The 16,683-nt window shown below is 40.3% G+C and overlaps 1 protein-coding gene across 3 annotated transcripts in view; it reads left to right on the forward strand.

The window, feature by feature from the left end:
- Window positions 1-16,683, forward strand: part of ARID1B (AT-rich interaction domain 1B) — a 319,934-nt gene that overhangs the window by 69,794 nt on the left and 233,457 nt on the right. For all 3 annotated transcript variants that reach the window (XM_032185764.1, XM_032185765.1, XM_032185766.1), the window contains one exon: window positions 10,756-10,896. In XM_032185764.1, coding sequence (XP_032041655.1) covers window positions 10,756-10,896 — 141 coding nt within the window. The remainder of the gene's footprint in view (window positions 1-10,755; window positions 10,897-16,683) is intronic.

The raw sequence follows: 16,683 nt of genomic DNA on the forward strand, positions 1-16,683 counted from the left end.
TTATTTGTGCCCACTTCCTCTTGTCCTGGCACTGGGCACCACTGAAACAAGCCTGGCTCTGACTTCTTTGCACCTTACCTTCAGGTTTTTATATACATTGAGATTCCCCAGAGCCTTCTCCAGGCTGAACAGTCCCAGATTTCTCAGCTTTTCCTCACAGGAGAGATGCTCCAGTCCCTTAAATATTTTTGCAGGCCTTTGTTGGGCTCTCTGTGGTAGCTCTCTTTTGTACTGAGGAGCCCAAAAGTGGTTGGGCCTCCCCACTGATGAGCAGATGGATGACGTTCCCTGACCTGCGGGCAACACTCCTTCTAATGCAGCCTGGGAGTGCACTCACAGTTCTTGCCCCAGGGGCACATAAGTGGCTCACATTCAACTTGTTGTCCACCAGGAGCCCCAGATCCTTTTCTGCAAAGCTGCTTTCCACCTGACTGGCCTCCAGCATTTAGTGATGCCTGAGGCTATTCCTCCCCAGGTGTGGGGTTTTACACTTCCTTGTTGAACTTTGTCAGCCTGTCAACTGTGTTTCTTGGGCCCCTCTTCACCTCCACAGTCAAATGGGACTCCTCCAAGCAGTTTCTTCAGAGAACAAAGTCAGCTCTCCTGAAGTCCAGGACTGTGATCTTACTTTTTTTTAGCACTCCTCCATCTTCTCAGGATCCTAAACTCCACTGTCTCATGGCCATTGTAAGGCAGCCTTCAACCTTCACGTCACCAACAAGCCCCTCCTTGTTTGTGAGGACGAGGTCTAGCCAAGCACCTCTCCTTGTTGTCTGGACGTTGCCATTGATGCTGTACAGGAACTGCATGGATTGCTTATGCCCTGCTGTGCTGTCCCTCCAGCAGATGCTGGGGTTTTTGAAGCTCTCCATGAGGACTGGGGCTTCTGAACATGGGTCTGCTTCTAGCTGTGTGTCTTCCTGGCCAGGTGGCCTACAGCAGATGTCCACCCCTTGTTGCCCATACTGGTCTGATCATCAGTCTTTACTCCTCGTGATCTGTCCCCAGGTAGAGCTCAATACGTTCTAGCTGTTCTTCCATATAGAGGACCACTCCTTTTCCTCATCTTCTGAGCCTGTTGTTCCTTAAAAGCTTGTATCCCTCCCTTGCAGCACTCCAGCTGCAGGAGCCATACCCCCGTGTCTCCATGATCCCAACAGGATCGTGGCTCTGCAGCTGCACCCAGATCTCCTACTCATCGTGTTTATTCCACATGCTGTATGCTTTCGTGTGCAGGCACTTGAGAGAAGCACCCCAGCATGCTAATTTCCCACAAAGGGTCTGTCATTTTTTTTCCTTTGTGTTCACCACATTTCTCAAGGGCCTTGGAGCCCCAGGAGGGTGGAAGAGTGGCACCTGCAGTTCTGTAACATCAAAAGTGAGGCGCTAGAACACATAAGCAAACACATCCATCACTGCAGGTGTAATCAAGTGGACAGTGGTGGGGTGGGGGTGTGGAAAGAGCAATAAATAAGAAAGTAGAAGATAAACAGCCATAAGAGAGAGAAGAGAGTGCATGCATTGTGAAGGTCTCTGGAACTCCATAGTCTAGTGAAACTCAGGAAGTTTGGGTAGAAAGAGAAGAAGGGTGTGGGCTGCTAAGGATTACACAGCACCATTCCCTGTAGAAAATATTTTATATTATTCTCTTGCTGTTTTTAAGAGGTATAGTGAAGGGCTCTGTAAATGATCCCAGGTGATTTAGCTCTGAAAGCCATTGAACTTACATATAGTAAGGACAGTATTCATCAAGATTGATATCTTCAGAAAAGCGTATGAATGAATTAGAAAGCAGTCACCTTCCCTCTTGAAAGAGACTGGAAGAAAGGAAGAAAACTCAAGGATGTGCAAGATACTGGGTAAGCAATGGTAAACAGGGTGTGTGTGCATTTTTCCTTTTCCCGCTACTGCAATTAAATAATAATCTTTGCATTTCTTCCAGCTACCAAGATCGTATGCCAGAAGAAATGTAGAGTGAAAGGGATTTTTGAGTCTCCGGTACTAAAGCGTTGCGGGTCTTTCTGTGTATAAATACATAAAAATGGAGCATTACTCATGCAGTTAGATTACCTGCTATTCAGACTCAACCCATACCTCTCATTTGTGTTCCTTGCTTTAGAAGGTTTGAATGGCACCGCAAAGCTTGTCTGAAGAAAAATGTTTGCGTGTGTATTTTTTAACCAATTTCTTTAACCATCATATGAGAAATAGAGGTCAGAACTGTTGCCACTCTGTTTCCTGGAGAATAAATGGTAGATAAAAGATTTGGGGACCTAAGATTGTTGTATAGTCTATTTGTAGATGCACAATAAGTTCTCTGTAATAAATTATTTTTAAATGATTAAAAGTCAGGTTAAATGCAATCTTTTGCATTTTTCTTTGGTTAATGGCTGTTGTTTCATAGGTAGGTTTCATGTTATTAATGCTGTGAGTGGTGAGACATCTTGTATGCTTTTTAATGAAGCACCAACCATTGGGGACACCATAGGAATCAGGAAGAGCTGGCATTGTTTGTGGCAGTTGTGATGTGCTTTTTTTATATTGGTTGGAAAAATGAAAATCAAGTACTTAAGCAGATAACATGATCCCTTTTAATTGTTTTGATTGTTTAAAAAAAAAAAGGAAAAAGAGGAAGGCAGAGGATAAGAATAGATATGTGACTCATTTAAGTGTGTGTGTATATATAGGCACTATGATTTCTCTCTATTTTTAATACAATATATCAAAATAGCTCTTCTGAAAAAAAACTGCAAAGTTTCAATATTCTTCATAGTATTGGTCTGAGGGGATGAATATGACAGTATGGAATTCTGTTATTAGAAATTATCTTATTTTCATCCCTTCCTTTACAAAAAGGACCGAATGTTGCGTTAGTACAAACTGTAATGCAATGTACAAATCAGCAATATCAGGCTCTTGTGTGGGAAAAATTTCTTCCTATTGTTTTAGACTCAGCTGTTTACCTCTCCCTTGAAACTAATTTTAGCTCATCTAAAACATGCAAATTTTTTTTTATTTTTGTTTGTTTGCTGCTTTTAGGGGAAGGTGGGAGTAGGAGGTGGTTGTGATATTGGCATAGATTTAGCATTTACAGCAGAGGTAGTTTTCATCAATTTCTGACAAGGGAATCAAAGTGTTCTTTTTTGGAAGGAGAGATATTGCTTTTCCTTATAAATGATTGACTATTTTGTGGTGGTAGTCTTTATTTATTTGGCTCTTATCATGAAGAATAGCAAACTTATTCAAAATCTCAGTACATCAAAAATATGTCAATACATAAAACATAAGTACTATTCCATACTACAGTCTATGCAAAAAACTATGTTAATAAGATGTGAAGGCTGCATAGCTAAGAAGTCAGAAAACATAAATGATAAGATTCTAGCAGCCACATTAACTGAGCCACATTTCACATCCTCTATATTTTATGAAATGCCTTTGACAACATAAATCAGAAATAGAAGGTGCTATATATGTGCAACATGGCTCAGTTAATGTTACTTTTGGAACCTTAACATCTATATTTTCTGACTGGAGAGTTTTTTAATCATGTAATCTTAGTAGTTTTTTACATTCTATTTTTTTATAGTTTCTCTTTTTTTGAAAGAGAGGAAAATTGCCTGTACTAATAATGGGTTAGCTCGTGTTGCTTTGATTTAAGCTACAGTAAAAGGCAGTATATAGAGAGCACCTCGTGACAGGTACGTATTTGATGCCATATACATTGCTCTGACAGGTAGTGTAATCATGCCGTTGCGCACCCTTTGAGGAAAAGGGGTCTGTAGACACGTGTTTGAAGTCCTGTCCTTTCTGTCCTGCACATTACAGTAGTACAGGCGATGACTGCATTGCAGACTGCAGCGTATTGTGAAGATACTTGAGCTACCTTTTTAAATGAACTGGCTTGTGTACAAGAAGCATCCTGTCTACAAGAGCGTGGATCTACGCGTGACCTAGTTCACCCTTCTACAGAGCAAGGCAAATTAGCCTAGCATGGCTTTTGGTGTAGGCTTCTTCCAGTAGCTGAGCTAGTTTGCAGATCGGTGTGCTGCACTGCAGTCTTCAACATAGACGTACATTTAATGACTCTGCAAAATCTGCTCCCGTGCACGTTCTGGAATCAGGACTGTTGTGCTGCGGCATAGAAACATGCCTCCTACCCCTTTGCTTTGTGGCCCTGGGTCAGGGTAGGCCAACATTAAGCCCAATGTTAATATTTTAAAGGCTCTTAATAAGATTTTGAAGTTCACACTTCACTGTAAAGGCAAGCAGTCTAGGAAAGACAGTAACATAAGAGAACGTTGTGACCAGTGTATTCTCAAAAGGTCAAAGATGTAAGCGATAAGTAGTAATAGAATTTATAGAATGTATGAATAAGATGCCTTAGCACTGGGATTTCTGATTTACTTCTGATTAATAGTCTTGGCATTAACACAGAGCTTTTACTCGATTTCCTTTCAGATTTTTTTTGCCATTGTGAGAAGGATTTGTAGCCTTCGTTAGGACTATATGTGCGCAAGCACACTGGGGTTCGACATAGTTATTATACCATGGTCCCCTTTCTGAAATCACTATAACAGTCTCTATTGCCACTGAATGTATGCTGAAGGATTTTCTTGTGCTGCAAGCATGCTACGCTTTCTCTTACTGTACTGCAGTTAAACATACTGCTGAAGACACGTGTTTACCTGAACTTGAAGGTTCTAGATACAAGCTGAATTTTTTTTTTTTTTAAGTGAAAGAGAGTGATAACTTGCCCATAAAATTTTCTAATCAAATGTATGGAGAAATGCATGATTTGAATGTGTGGGGAAAATACTTTTGTTTTGGTGGAAATCTGGCTTTGGAAGTGTAAGATTGAAGGAGTAAATATTTCACATAAAACCGGTGATTTTCTGAAGGTCTGATGGGAACTGAGTGACAACTTTCTTTACAGTTAATACTGAAGTCACCCCTGTAAAATTAAAATAACTAGGATTAAATTTGGATGTAGCATTTGCTGACTGCAAGAATGTACTGTTTTAACTCCTCGAGTGAATTACCAGGTGTTTTTTTCCCTGCGGGGAATTCCAATCGCTATACATTTTGTATTTTAATTTCTACGTAATTACAGTGTTATAGTTGCTAGGAAAGTGGAATGTTACTGATGATTACTTTTCTGAAAACAGTACTTATTTCACAATGTTTGGATCTATTTCCCTGTTTCTCAGCAAAGTAGGTCATTGCATCAAGTAGTGTCACCCTTCCCTCTGACTGTCAGCCCTGCCATTGGAGTTATCTTTCTGGAAATGTGGCTTAATGCTAATCAGGCCAAACACACCACTTTTGGGGATTTTTATATTATGACAGTATGGTTCAAACTTCTGAACTGTGCTGTTGCCTGCTAGTGAAGTTATGCAGGGTCTGTCCACATTTTTGGGCACCGAATAGACTGCATGCAGAAGCAATGGCCAGCCAGTGTTGCCAGGACCCTTTCCTTGCTGTGAGCATCTCTTGGTGACTGAGATGTTCAGGTAGGTCCCCAGGTGTCTTGGCAGAGCTTTTTGTGTTAGGGGACATGTAAAGTTTCTTCCATTATTGACTGGATCTACCCATTAGGATGATTAAAGAGTGTAGTAGCTGTGTATTGCTGTTATTATTAGTGCAACAGAATTAGTGTGATAGCACAGGTACATTTTAATTTTTTTAAATTATTATAATGACTGTAATGCTGTCTAATCATCCTTCACCTTTGACATCAGTTATGGATTATGCATGCAAAAAATTGCTTAAAACTTCCATTACTATCAAGGTATTACCTGGACAAAGAATGTCTGCCACAAGACCCCTTGTTCAAGCAAGAATTAAAGATAATGGGCTAAGTTATGGGTTTAATTGGATTTCTCCCACCTCTTCATTCTGGCTGCCAATTTTGTTCCTCTTTTATTCTCCTCCTTTTCTTTCTTTGCAGTCAGAGTGGCTTAATCACTGATGGTCAGTCATACTTCTCCCCAAATAATGCTGCTGGTACTGTGCAAGTCAGATAGGAGGCGAAGCAATTATTACAGTTTCTGTGCTTGCCTAGAAATAGATTGAAACTGGGATCTGTTCTTGCTGTAATGTCCCAAGAACGTATGTGTTACCACAGGCATGCTGAAGTTTCCCAAAGGCTGGTCACCTGTGTTGTGTAGGCCACAAGGAGCGTGGGTGGAAGGGAGAAAGGGAGGAAACAATTACCTTAAGAAGAGAGATGATGCTTGGGTCATTCACTCCAGGCATTGTAAGTAATTGGCTTCAGATTTGTTTTGTTCTGGGGAGATTTTAATTAAGCTTTTTTTATATGCTGTTTAATAAACATTTGTCCATAAGCGGTATCTTGTGATCCACATCAGTAAAGCAGGAGGATTAATTTGCATGTTGTTGTTTGTTATTTATTTAAATAGCCACAGAAATTATACTAAGCCTTCTACTAAGGCAGCTGTGATGGGTCGCTGCACTGTATGTACGACATCTAAAAGTACATGTACTGTCAGGATTATTTTTTTTTTTTTTGGGGGGGGGGGGGTCACGTGAGGAGGTCTTGTTTGTGCTTTTTTCTTTTATTCCCCTTGAAACAGCTTGGGCTGGGAGAACATGGAGGAAAATTTTGATGTAAATAACTGATACATAAGGTCAGAAGAGCCCAGTACCCTCTTTCACACCACTGTCTGGAAGCAGGGATAGCTTTTAAGGGCTTGGAGCAATCTCCCAGCTTCTGGCAATAAAGGTGTTATTGCCTCTTCGGGTTACTTAATTTGGTACCGAGGTATCTTGCAGGCCAAAGCTCCCTTGCCTTCTCAAGGGAGACAAAGAAGTATTGCAAAGAGACAATCAGAACACAGGGATGGCCACGCTGGGTCAGATGAAGGTTTCATGTAGCCCCGTATCCCATCTCCAGCAGCAGCTCTAATTGGATGCCTAGAGAAGAGTCAGAGCAAAGCAAGCATGTGATACTTCCCCCAGTGCTCTTCAAGCCTCCAGCTGTTTTCAGCTCAGAGACTTTCTGAGCCAGATGTGGCTCTGTATATTTGGTAACCCTCAGAGGATGTATCTTCTCTGAAATTGTCCGGTCTCTGCTTGAGCCCACGTGAACTTTCAGTTTTCAAAACACTCTCTGGCAAGGAGTTTCAGACGCCTGCTACCTCTGACTGGAGACCCTGCCTGTGAGGTTTACTTCTACCAGCTTCATTTAATGCCTTCTGCTTGTTGTGTTGGGCAGGGTGGTTGTTAGCTTTCTATCATATTCTCATTTCTCAGTGTCTTTTTCAGACTTGAAGGGCTCTAGCTTGCTCTGCTCCTTGCATGGACACTGTGCTATACCTTTGATTCCTGTAGCATTTCTCGGAACCTTTGTGTTTGACCCTTCCTAATAAATTGAAGAAGTCAGGAGGGATTTTTCCCTTGCAAAAGCTATGTTGATGTTTCGTAATTCTCATCTTCATTCTTGCTTGTACTCATTTATCCTGTACAGCCATCAATCCTTTACAGTCTTAAATTCCTCAAATCTCTCTTTAAAAAAAAAAATAAATAAAATATTTGAGTTCTCGCATACCAATGCAGCTCTGAGTTAGAGGTTACATACCATCATTCATAATTCAGCTATTTCATTCTTGAATTCATTTAGACCTCTGGGATGTATCGTCATGAGCATTTCATACTGTTCATTTGTCAGTTTGTTCCATGAATAGCTCCATCATATTCAGGCACATTCTTTGAGTCCCTCACAAAAAAGGACTCCAGCATGGGAACCTCCCAAGATTTTTCCACAGTGCACACTAGTGAAGAAAAAAAAAATCATTAAGCTTCTCTGTGATGTCCTCATTTTCTCTGAATCTCCTTTGATACCTTGATCATTACTTGGCACTTCAGACTTTCTGGCAGACCTCCTGCTCCTGATGTGTTTGAAGAAATGATTCATTACTCACTTGATTCGCTTTCCTAGCTGTTTCTCCAGTTCCTTCTGGCCTGCCTTATTACATGTGAAGTGCCAGAGTTTACATTCTTTTTTGTTTTCTGCATTTGGACTTGGTGTGTTGGCTTATTGAAGGATGCCTTTTTGCTTCTGGAAACCTGCTATGAGCCATGCTGATGTCCCTTTGCTCTTCTCAAGTCTTTCTTAAGAGGTGGCGAATATCAGTTCTGCGCTTTCCACGTGGTGGTTGTTAACCAGCTTTGATGCTGCCACTCAGGTTTTATTTATCCCAGCTGGCTGTTGGAGCTTCCTGAGTTGGGTTCCACTTGCTCAGTCTACATGCAAGCAGTTGCAGTCTCCCACTGCCACTTGATGCCCTGCCTTCGCTGATCTCTTGTGGTGTGCTGCTGTCAGTGTCACCACAGTCTGGCCAACCCTGGTGGCCCCAGCACTCACTCTTGGTTTTCGGAACAAACTCCAGGTTTTTGGAATTCTACTGCTCTGTGAGGGGGAGTTCTGTTTTAATTTATCTCTAAACTCTGTAATATATACTACTACGATCTCACCAGCTGTCTTCCCTATGTATTTGTGTCCTGGCATGATGCAGAATAGTGTCCTGCGAATCGCCTCCATTAACCAGCTTTCTCATGGGACTACGGTTAGTGCTTCTGTTTGTGGCTTGATGCCCCAGTCATCCAGTTTCTCTTCTACTCTCACTCTTGTGTAGAAGGCAATGTTGGGTTTACTACTTGTTACCCTGTTTAGTCTGCAATCTGTCTGTCTGTGTGCCTGTCTTCATTCTTTGATTCTTCTGACCAGCTTTACTTGATAACCCAGTACCTCCATGTTGTCATTTGCAATACCAGTGTCAGGCTTTTGAACCGTGTGTTTCTAAACCCTTCTCTTCAGCTTAGAAGTCCGCTTTCTTGATTCTTAGGTATCAGCAGTCTGAATCCTACGTTGAGGTGAGCTCTGTACTCCTATACAAGTATCTTTATTCCAGAAGTGCTCCAGTTCCTTCTGCTTTCTTGACTGCTTTGCCATCATCATGTCAACCAGGCATCGAGATTCTTTCACCCTCTTCCCAGTAGCCCATATTTAGCTGTCAGCATCTCTTTCCTTTTCTTCCCAATGCTACTTGGGCCCAGATGGACTGCAGCATAGGTTTCTCCTCAGCATTTCCTAGGAACCAGTCCAGGCTCTGTGGCCTTTGCAGCTGACAAGGAAATCACCTTATGGTCCTCTGTCAGGTCCCAGACTCCAGCTGCCTGTTTGCTTGGTGAAACTCTTTTCAGTTTGCATTCTGACTGGCTCCTTATACATCAGCAGAGGAAGAGGGTGTTTGTCAAAAACAGTACGTGTGGTCATACAAAAATGCCAGTGATGGAGGAAATTGAGAAACTGATGTGCAAGCAAGGAGAGGAAGCGTTGACATGAGGAGTTCGCAAGAACTAGGACTACCAGCTCCTGGCAGAAGTAGTAGTAACAGATCAAGGTGTGATGGTTTAAAAACAAAACAACAGCAACAAAAAAAGAAAAACCCCAAACACCTAAACATATGTTGAAATTTAACTTTATATTGTGATTATTGCCTTGTAAATATTACTGTATTGTTGAGTGAATACCATAAGCTAACTTTAGGTAAAACAGGTATGTGTTTGTATGTTGAGTAAACAGATTTATCAGAGTATCAGAGTCTTGGTGAGAACAAGTTCGAGATCAAAGCCTCTCAGATGCACTCAGATATCCAAGACACTTGCTTAGGGCAGAGATGTGCAGGACCAATGGGAGATCTATTGCCCATGGGGGGGAAATCCTACATTGCATGTCGTTCACCTGAAACGCTATAAATACCAATGTTGGGGGAGAAAACAAGTATCTAGAATAGGGGCAGATAATACAGATACAATTTCAGGAGCTTACTGAAAGTCTGTTGTTTTTTTTAAATATCTCATGAAAATGTCAATGTCTATTGATACAAGGCTTAATGCCTAAACTGTAACAGAAAACTTGATCTGATAAATTGTAATGAGCTTGATCATGGTTATAATTTAAATTCTAAGTGTGCAGGGAAGATTTCTTAGTGTATGATACATGTGCTGATTTGTCTGTTAACAGGAGTTTTTAACAGTTTATTTTGTTATTTATTTTATTTGCGTTATGCTCTTTTTTTTTTTTTTTTTTTTTTTTCTTAAGATTTACCTTTGCGGGGGCAGGAGAAAGAGATTGAAAGAGAGAGGAAAGACAAAAACCTACCAAACTTCAACCTTTACACACACACACACACACACACAAAATTAAACACATGTATGCACAAAAGCTAAAAATGTGAGGGTTTTGTGCAAAAAAAAAATAATCACCAAAAGCCAGTATTTTATTGCTCCAGAAAAATGGCATTTCCGTCAATGTCTATTTTAGAGTTGTGCTATCCAGCTCTGCTTTTGGGTCAATGTACCAAAATGATTCCTCTGTAGATTTGGCTCAGCGGTGTGCCTATGGAGTGCAAACTTTAAAATGACTGCCTCTGTATTTTAAGACTGGACATTTTGGGATGGTGATGTTCAGAAGGATACCGTTTTCCTTAGAAATCCTTCCTGAAAAGGGAACCTGTATAGAGAGCACTCCGGCTTGCTCCTCTTGCTCAGGTGAGAGGATCTAAGGGCTTGCAATAACTCTCAGGTACAAGAGCAGGGATGGGTGGGTCGGGGCTGCAGCTGAGGATATCACACCTAGCCTGGTTAAAGTACAGCTGTAACTGAGCTCGGTCGGCTTCATGTCTCCTGTATCTCGACTCATGTATTTGCTCTGCTTGGCTCTTCCAACAGATACCGCCCCAGTATGGTCAGCAAGGCGTGAGCGGCTACTGCCAGCAGGGCCAGCAACCGTACTACAACCAGCAGCCGCAGCACCTGCCGCCCCAGGCGCAGTATCTGTCGCAGGCCCAGCAGAGGTACCAGGCCCAGCAGGTAAGCGCCGTCCCGGAGTGCAAAATGCTTTCTGCAAGGCAAACAAAACCCGCCTGACCTCTTTTCCAGATAACACTGGTATAAACAAAATCAAACTCATGCGGAGTCAGACAACATCCTTCTGAGAGGTCTTTGGGCATATACATACTAATACATGCACGCACACTTTCAGGATTTATTCTGTATCAGTTTTTTCTTTAATAAGGCCAGCATTTATACCCCAGCAACTATTCATTCTGCATTTAAAAACAACCAAGTTGCTTGATCAGATGTCAGTGGAGGCTGAAGGTTTTCCTTGTTTTTCACGTTTTCCCCTCACAAGGCAGATGCTGAGAGCTCTAATATGGTCACTGTTTTGTTCTTTGTGTTGTTTCATTTTTGAGGATAGATGAGTTCAAGGCATTTTGCAGCTGCTTTGCCAGGGGAGCTGCTTAGGAGCTATTTTTATAATTGATATCACAGCTATTAATTTGAATGTTTTCAGTTTGCCCATCCAGGTAGTAAATCTGCATAATTCAGTACCACTGCCATTCTTGAATTATGCTTTCTGTGTTAGCTGTTAAAATTCATTTTAAATGATTCTATTTTTAACTAAGATCAGAACTGGTAGTATATGGGTCTGCTTCCTGGAGCCTGAGAAACACTCAGATTGTAGATACCGAACAAAATGGATGTCCATGGCTGATACAACTGTAACGTGTAGGCTAAGGTCTGTCTGCAGCCTCAGCTCTGTTAATCATGGAGAGCTGATCTGGAAATGGAAGGATGAAGCTAAAGCATGCTCACCATCCTGGGAAATCTAACAAAAGTAAGTTGCTCAAGACTGGGTATTAGTGAAAGCATCAGCACTTGCTGCGGATCACTGGGGAATTCTGTCAGGCATGGCTGATTAACATTTTGTGATAATGCTGGTGCAAAGAAGAAATCTCAGCTTGAAATAAAAATAGTGTACAAAATAAACTTAACAAAAGATGCCATGAGGTAGGAATGATACAGGAAGTTCCCCTCCTTTGATTTTAAAATAAAGCTATGATAATTTCACTGTGTAATTACATGTTAATTTTTCTTCATCTACATTTTAAAATTCCATTGAGAATTAACTTTTTTTCATTAAAATGCTGGATCGTTTATGAAATAGAATTCTTAATTGTGTCTGTGATATCCTTTAAATGTCATACCTTTCCATCTTTTGGATTATACGTAACTCACTTTAAATATTGCAGTTGTCTTTAAATTTAATTTTATTCCTTTTTACTTCAGCATTGAATACTTAAATTCTTTATAACTTGAAAATACTGTTCATGAGTGTCTTGGTAAAGTCTTAGCTGATAAAGTCCTAGTAATACAGCCAGTGAGTGAGAAGAATCACTGTTTACACATCACAGTTTGTGAAACTGATATGTTTTTTGCTGCCTTGGACACCTCATCATATTTTAAATATCATATTTTAAATATTGTCAGTTGAATGGATTGAGTATTTTAGTTTAAAAGCATACAAAACTTGCTGACTATACAGAACTTACAAAATAGCAAGATACTGATTTATATGTTGTAGTGGGTTTACATGGCAAGGTTTTGGTAGCAGGGGGCCATAGGGGTGGTTTCTGTGAGAAGGATCTAGAAGCTGCCCCATGTTTGGGAAGGGCCCCATTGTTTTCCAGAGCTGAGCCAATAAGCATTCCAATTATATGATTTTTTTGCTATTATAGGCAGTAAAGTGAAGGCTTGTGCAGTGAAGTGAAGGGTATCATAGAAAGAGGGTAAAGGCAAAGTGAGAGTAAAGCCTCCCATATGTTATGGCCTTCAGAGAACTGAGATAAAGAGGAAGAAAGGGAGATACACAGGTAGAAGATAGCAGCCTTGCTGTAGACAAACTGTACTTTGAGGATCCTGAGAAAGCTCAGGGAAGATCTTACTGCTGTTTACAACTTCCTAATGGGAGGATATACTGGAAAGCACAGCCAAGCTCATCTCAGAGCTGCACAGTGGAAGGACAAGATGAAATGGACACAGGCTGAGGAACGGGAGATTTTAACTCTGTAAAATAAAAAAAAAAACAATACAATTAAAATATTGAGCCAAAGAGACTGGAATCTCTATCCTTGGAGATGCTCAAAATTTGACTGCACAAGATCCCCAAGCACCTTGTTCTTGCTAGCTAGACTAGTTCTTGTGCTTGCTCGTTAGACTAGCTTGGAACCAGAGGCTTGACTACCTGACCTCTCTCTGAAGGTCTCTCCAAAACCTAAGGGACTCCGATTTAATATTAGCTTTACATATTTTAAATATAACATAAAAATAAGCTATGAGGTCATATAATACCTATTTAACTAGTTAGTGTATTTTTTCTCCCCCGCTCTATTAAAATACTATTTCCTGTTTATTTGATTCAGTCAATTAGAAAATGTGGGACAATCTTAATTATAGCGACTGGTTCTGCCATCCTTAGTTTTGCTCTTTTCATCCTGAAAATGAACTTCATCCATGTCTTCTGTATTCCATTAACCATTTCATTGTCTTTTTTATATTGATTTTGTTGGGTTTTGCACTCAGAATTTGTATTACTGTGTCGTACTATTGAATTGTCACAACTTTGAGGAATGTGGAAGTCAATAGTTTCAGCATATTAGCCTCAAGAAGAGAAGCTGGCCTCTGAAGATGTTTTTGCTGCATGCTGGCTAGCCTGAATCATATGAAAGCTGTAGACTTAAAAGTATTTTTCCTGGAGAGCATGGATGGATTGTGAACCAAGAGAAGATCACTCTAATAATATTGAATTATCTCATGGGAGCCCCAGCCATGGATCAGTGCATTATTACTCTGAGTGGTCTACAAGTACATAACAAATAGGTTGTCTCTGCCCCCCAAATGTTTACAGACTAAATAGTAAATGTGGCAACAGGTGAAGTCAGGTCAGTAAGGGAGGTATAAATAGGAAAGACAGCAATGCTCAGAGTAGCAAACAGTGGTCTGAGACTTCAGAGATGGGAACAACCTGTCATTGGTGTGTGGGCTAGTAACATGGAAGGCGTTCATTCAGTTGATTCTCAAATTAGGATATTCCTTTTATTGCACTGAAACAACAGAAAACTGCATTTCAAGAACATGAATGTTTGCTTGATTCATGATCCTATACCTTGAACGATGGCCAAATGCTCATTAGCTTTAACAAGAGATGTTTTTTTCTTTCCCAGTGTTGGAAAATGCTGACTGTAGTTACCTGCCCTCTAGACAAGGGAAATCAGTTTGAATTAAAAAAAGAGAAAAGTATTAATTTTGAATAGAAAATGCAATTACTGTGAATGATTGAGGTTTGGGTGGCACAAACTCTCCCAATTAGTAATAGGTAAACAAGATTTTTTTTTCAGTGCACGTTGTTGTCAGGGAGAAACAAAACATTAATCTGCTGCTGAAGGTACTGAGGGAGGAGTAAAAAATAAGGAAGAGAAAATCTTTCTCATTGTCTTTTGCTGTAAAAAAATAAAAAATAAAAAATTAAGTTGGACATATTCCTCAAGGGTTCTTATATACATTGACATAGATTGACTGAGCTGATTTTTAAAGTTTCAGAATTGTATTTTCTAAAGTCTTAGTTGATATTAAAGGATTCCCAAATATAAGTAAGTTTGTCCGATGCAATTTGATCAGTTTTTCTGATGTGGTTTATGTGGGCATCCATGGATCCTATTCTGTGCCTGATGGACTGGAAGCTGAACTCGCTTGTAACGGGAGCAGCTGTGAGGTGAAGTTTCCTGTTGTTTTTAGGGTAAATAATCCATCTACATGATTGCATTGTTTGTGAAGTGAGTGTAATAGAATGGGTTTTACTTCCAGATAAAAAAGAGATGCCAGATTGGAAAAAGGGGTCTGCTGAGTAAATACCTTCTTTTCCCTACTTTTTCCAGTGTATTTGTTTTGGAGTTTATCAAACTGAAAGTAGGATTTATTTTGGGTAGACGATGGGCTTTGTTGTGCCAATAGTTTCCTTTTATATAAAGTCCTGCAGTGTGATTTATCGAGTATTTTATTATGTGAACAAAACTCGATACGAGATTTCATACAGATAATGTTTTATTTTTGCTCTGTTAGAACGCGAGTGAGTTTCTGCAGTCAGGTGTAACTCCTAGCATTGTGCCTTGGAATTGGTGCTCGTCTTCATTTCTCACGTATCATGGACGTGTGAAACCATTGCTCCTTTTCCTTGACTCACTTGAATTCAATATGCAATCTTGTCAATAAAAGTAAATGGATAAAATGATGTCTGGGTCTGTTCCAGTGACTTGTGATTTCCCATTCTTCAAATAAGCATAGAGGAGGAGAAGGAAAGCGGAATTTATTTGAATGTTTAAACTGTAAGCTGTTTAGATCTTTGTTAAATTGATTGCTTGGTGGGTAGGAAGGGAGTTTTGTGAGGGGTGATTTGATAGTAATACTGGCATAGTTTACTACAGAGCCATATTGTAAGCCAGCATCAGTCATCCCCTCTTTGAATCAGGAGCCTGCTGTGTTAAAAAAAAAATAAAATAAAAATGAAAACCATTAAAGGAAGAGCTTTGTTTTAAGCAAATTTATTGCAGTAGCAGTGGATTCATTGATCATTAGATATTGCCAGTAGATGTAGATATCTCCTTGTTTTAATTTTTTTTTCTTTTACCTTTACTGCTCCTTAAAAGAAAAAAGACAAAGATATGTGTTATACTACTAGAGTGTTGCCCTTGGCAGGGTTTTTCATCTTGAAATGGCATATAAATGAATAAATGCTTCAGTTGTTTTTGCAGTTTTAAATCTTTTGCCATAACTAGAAGTGATATTTTGCTCAAGAATGTCATGTAATTGCAAACTTAAACTGTCATCATTAAACATTATTTTGTTAAGATAGTGTGATGTATATTTTGGGTTATTATGCTTTCCAAATGGCTTTTAAACAGCCATGTTTATATATTTTCTTGTTTTATGTAGCATGTGTTCGTACATATCAAGAGAGGATCGTGCCTTTGAGATTTAATGTGTAATTTTACGAGCTGGGACCACATCACTCTTTTGACAGATAAAGTAGATCTGAAAAATAATTATGGTCTCACTCTAGTTTAAACAAAAATGGTGATTTTATTCTACACCTGTTACTGTTACCCTGAAGTCATCTTGAGCTTGAAGTATTCCTGGAAGCTTTCTGCTCGCAAACTTGCAGGATAGAGCAGGATTACGCTGATCCCTGTGCTCTCAGGCAGGCACGAGATTAAAAGCAGAGGAGAGCCTGGCAGATCCTTGAGGTGCGGCAGGTGTGCGTGCTTTTCTGGGGCACTGCTCTTCCTGGTTAAGTGTGCATGAAGAGGCTGTGTGGATGTATTTTTAAACCATTCCTTTGTGGTTACCATGACTTTTTTATTAAAAAAAAAAAAAAAAAAGCCTTAAAGAAACAGGTCATTCAGGCTCAGTCTTTAGTCTGGTTTTCTTTAAAAGGATAAGATGTTTCATAAACAAGCACACAGACAAGGTGCCCTCACTATCGGGTTTTATTAAAATGATTTAAAAGCTGGCCAAAGCCCTGGGGCTGGGTAATGGTGTTGGGGAGCACCATCTTCCGCAGCTGTGGTCACTCGGTGCCCGCCAAGCAGGGTCTGGGGAATGCATCGTGTGCTGCACATGGGAGGTGCTGCCGTGGCTCTCCAGAAGAAAGCTCAGGCTGGTGGGGTCAGCAGGCATTTCCAGAGTCCTGTGGGCCATCAGCAGCACAAGACAACAGGACAGGGACTGCCTTCTGTTGAGGTCTGCAGGGCACCAAGTCCT

This window comes from Aythya fuligula, chromosome 3 (genome assembly GCF_009819795.1).
Source record: "Aythya fuligula isolate bAytFul2 chromosome 3, bAytFul2.pri, whole genome shotgun sequence".
Taxonomy (NCBI): domain Eukaryota; kingdom Metazoa; phylum Chordata; class Aves; order Anseriformes; family Anatidae; genus Aythya; species Aythya fuligula.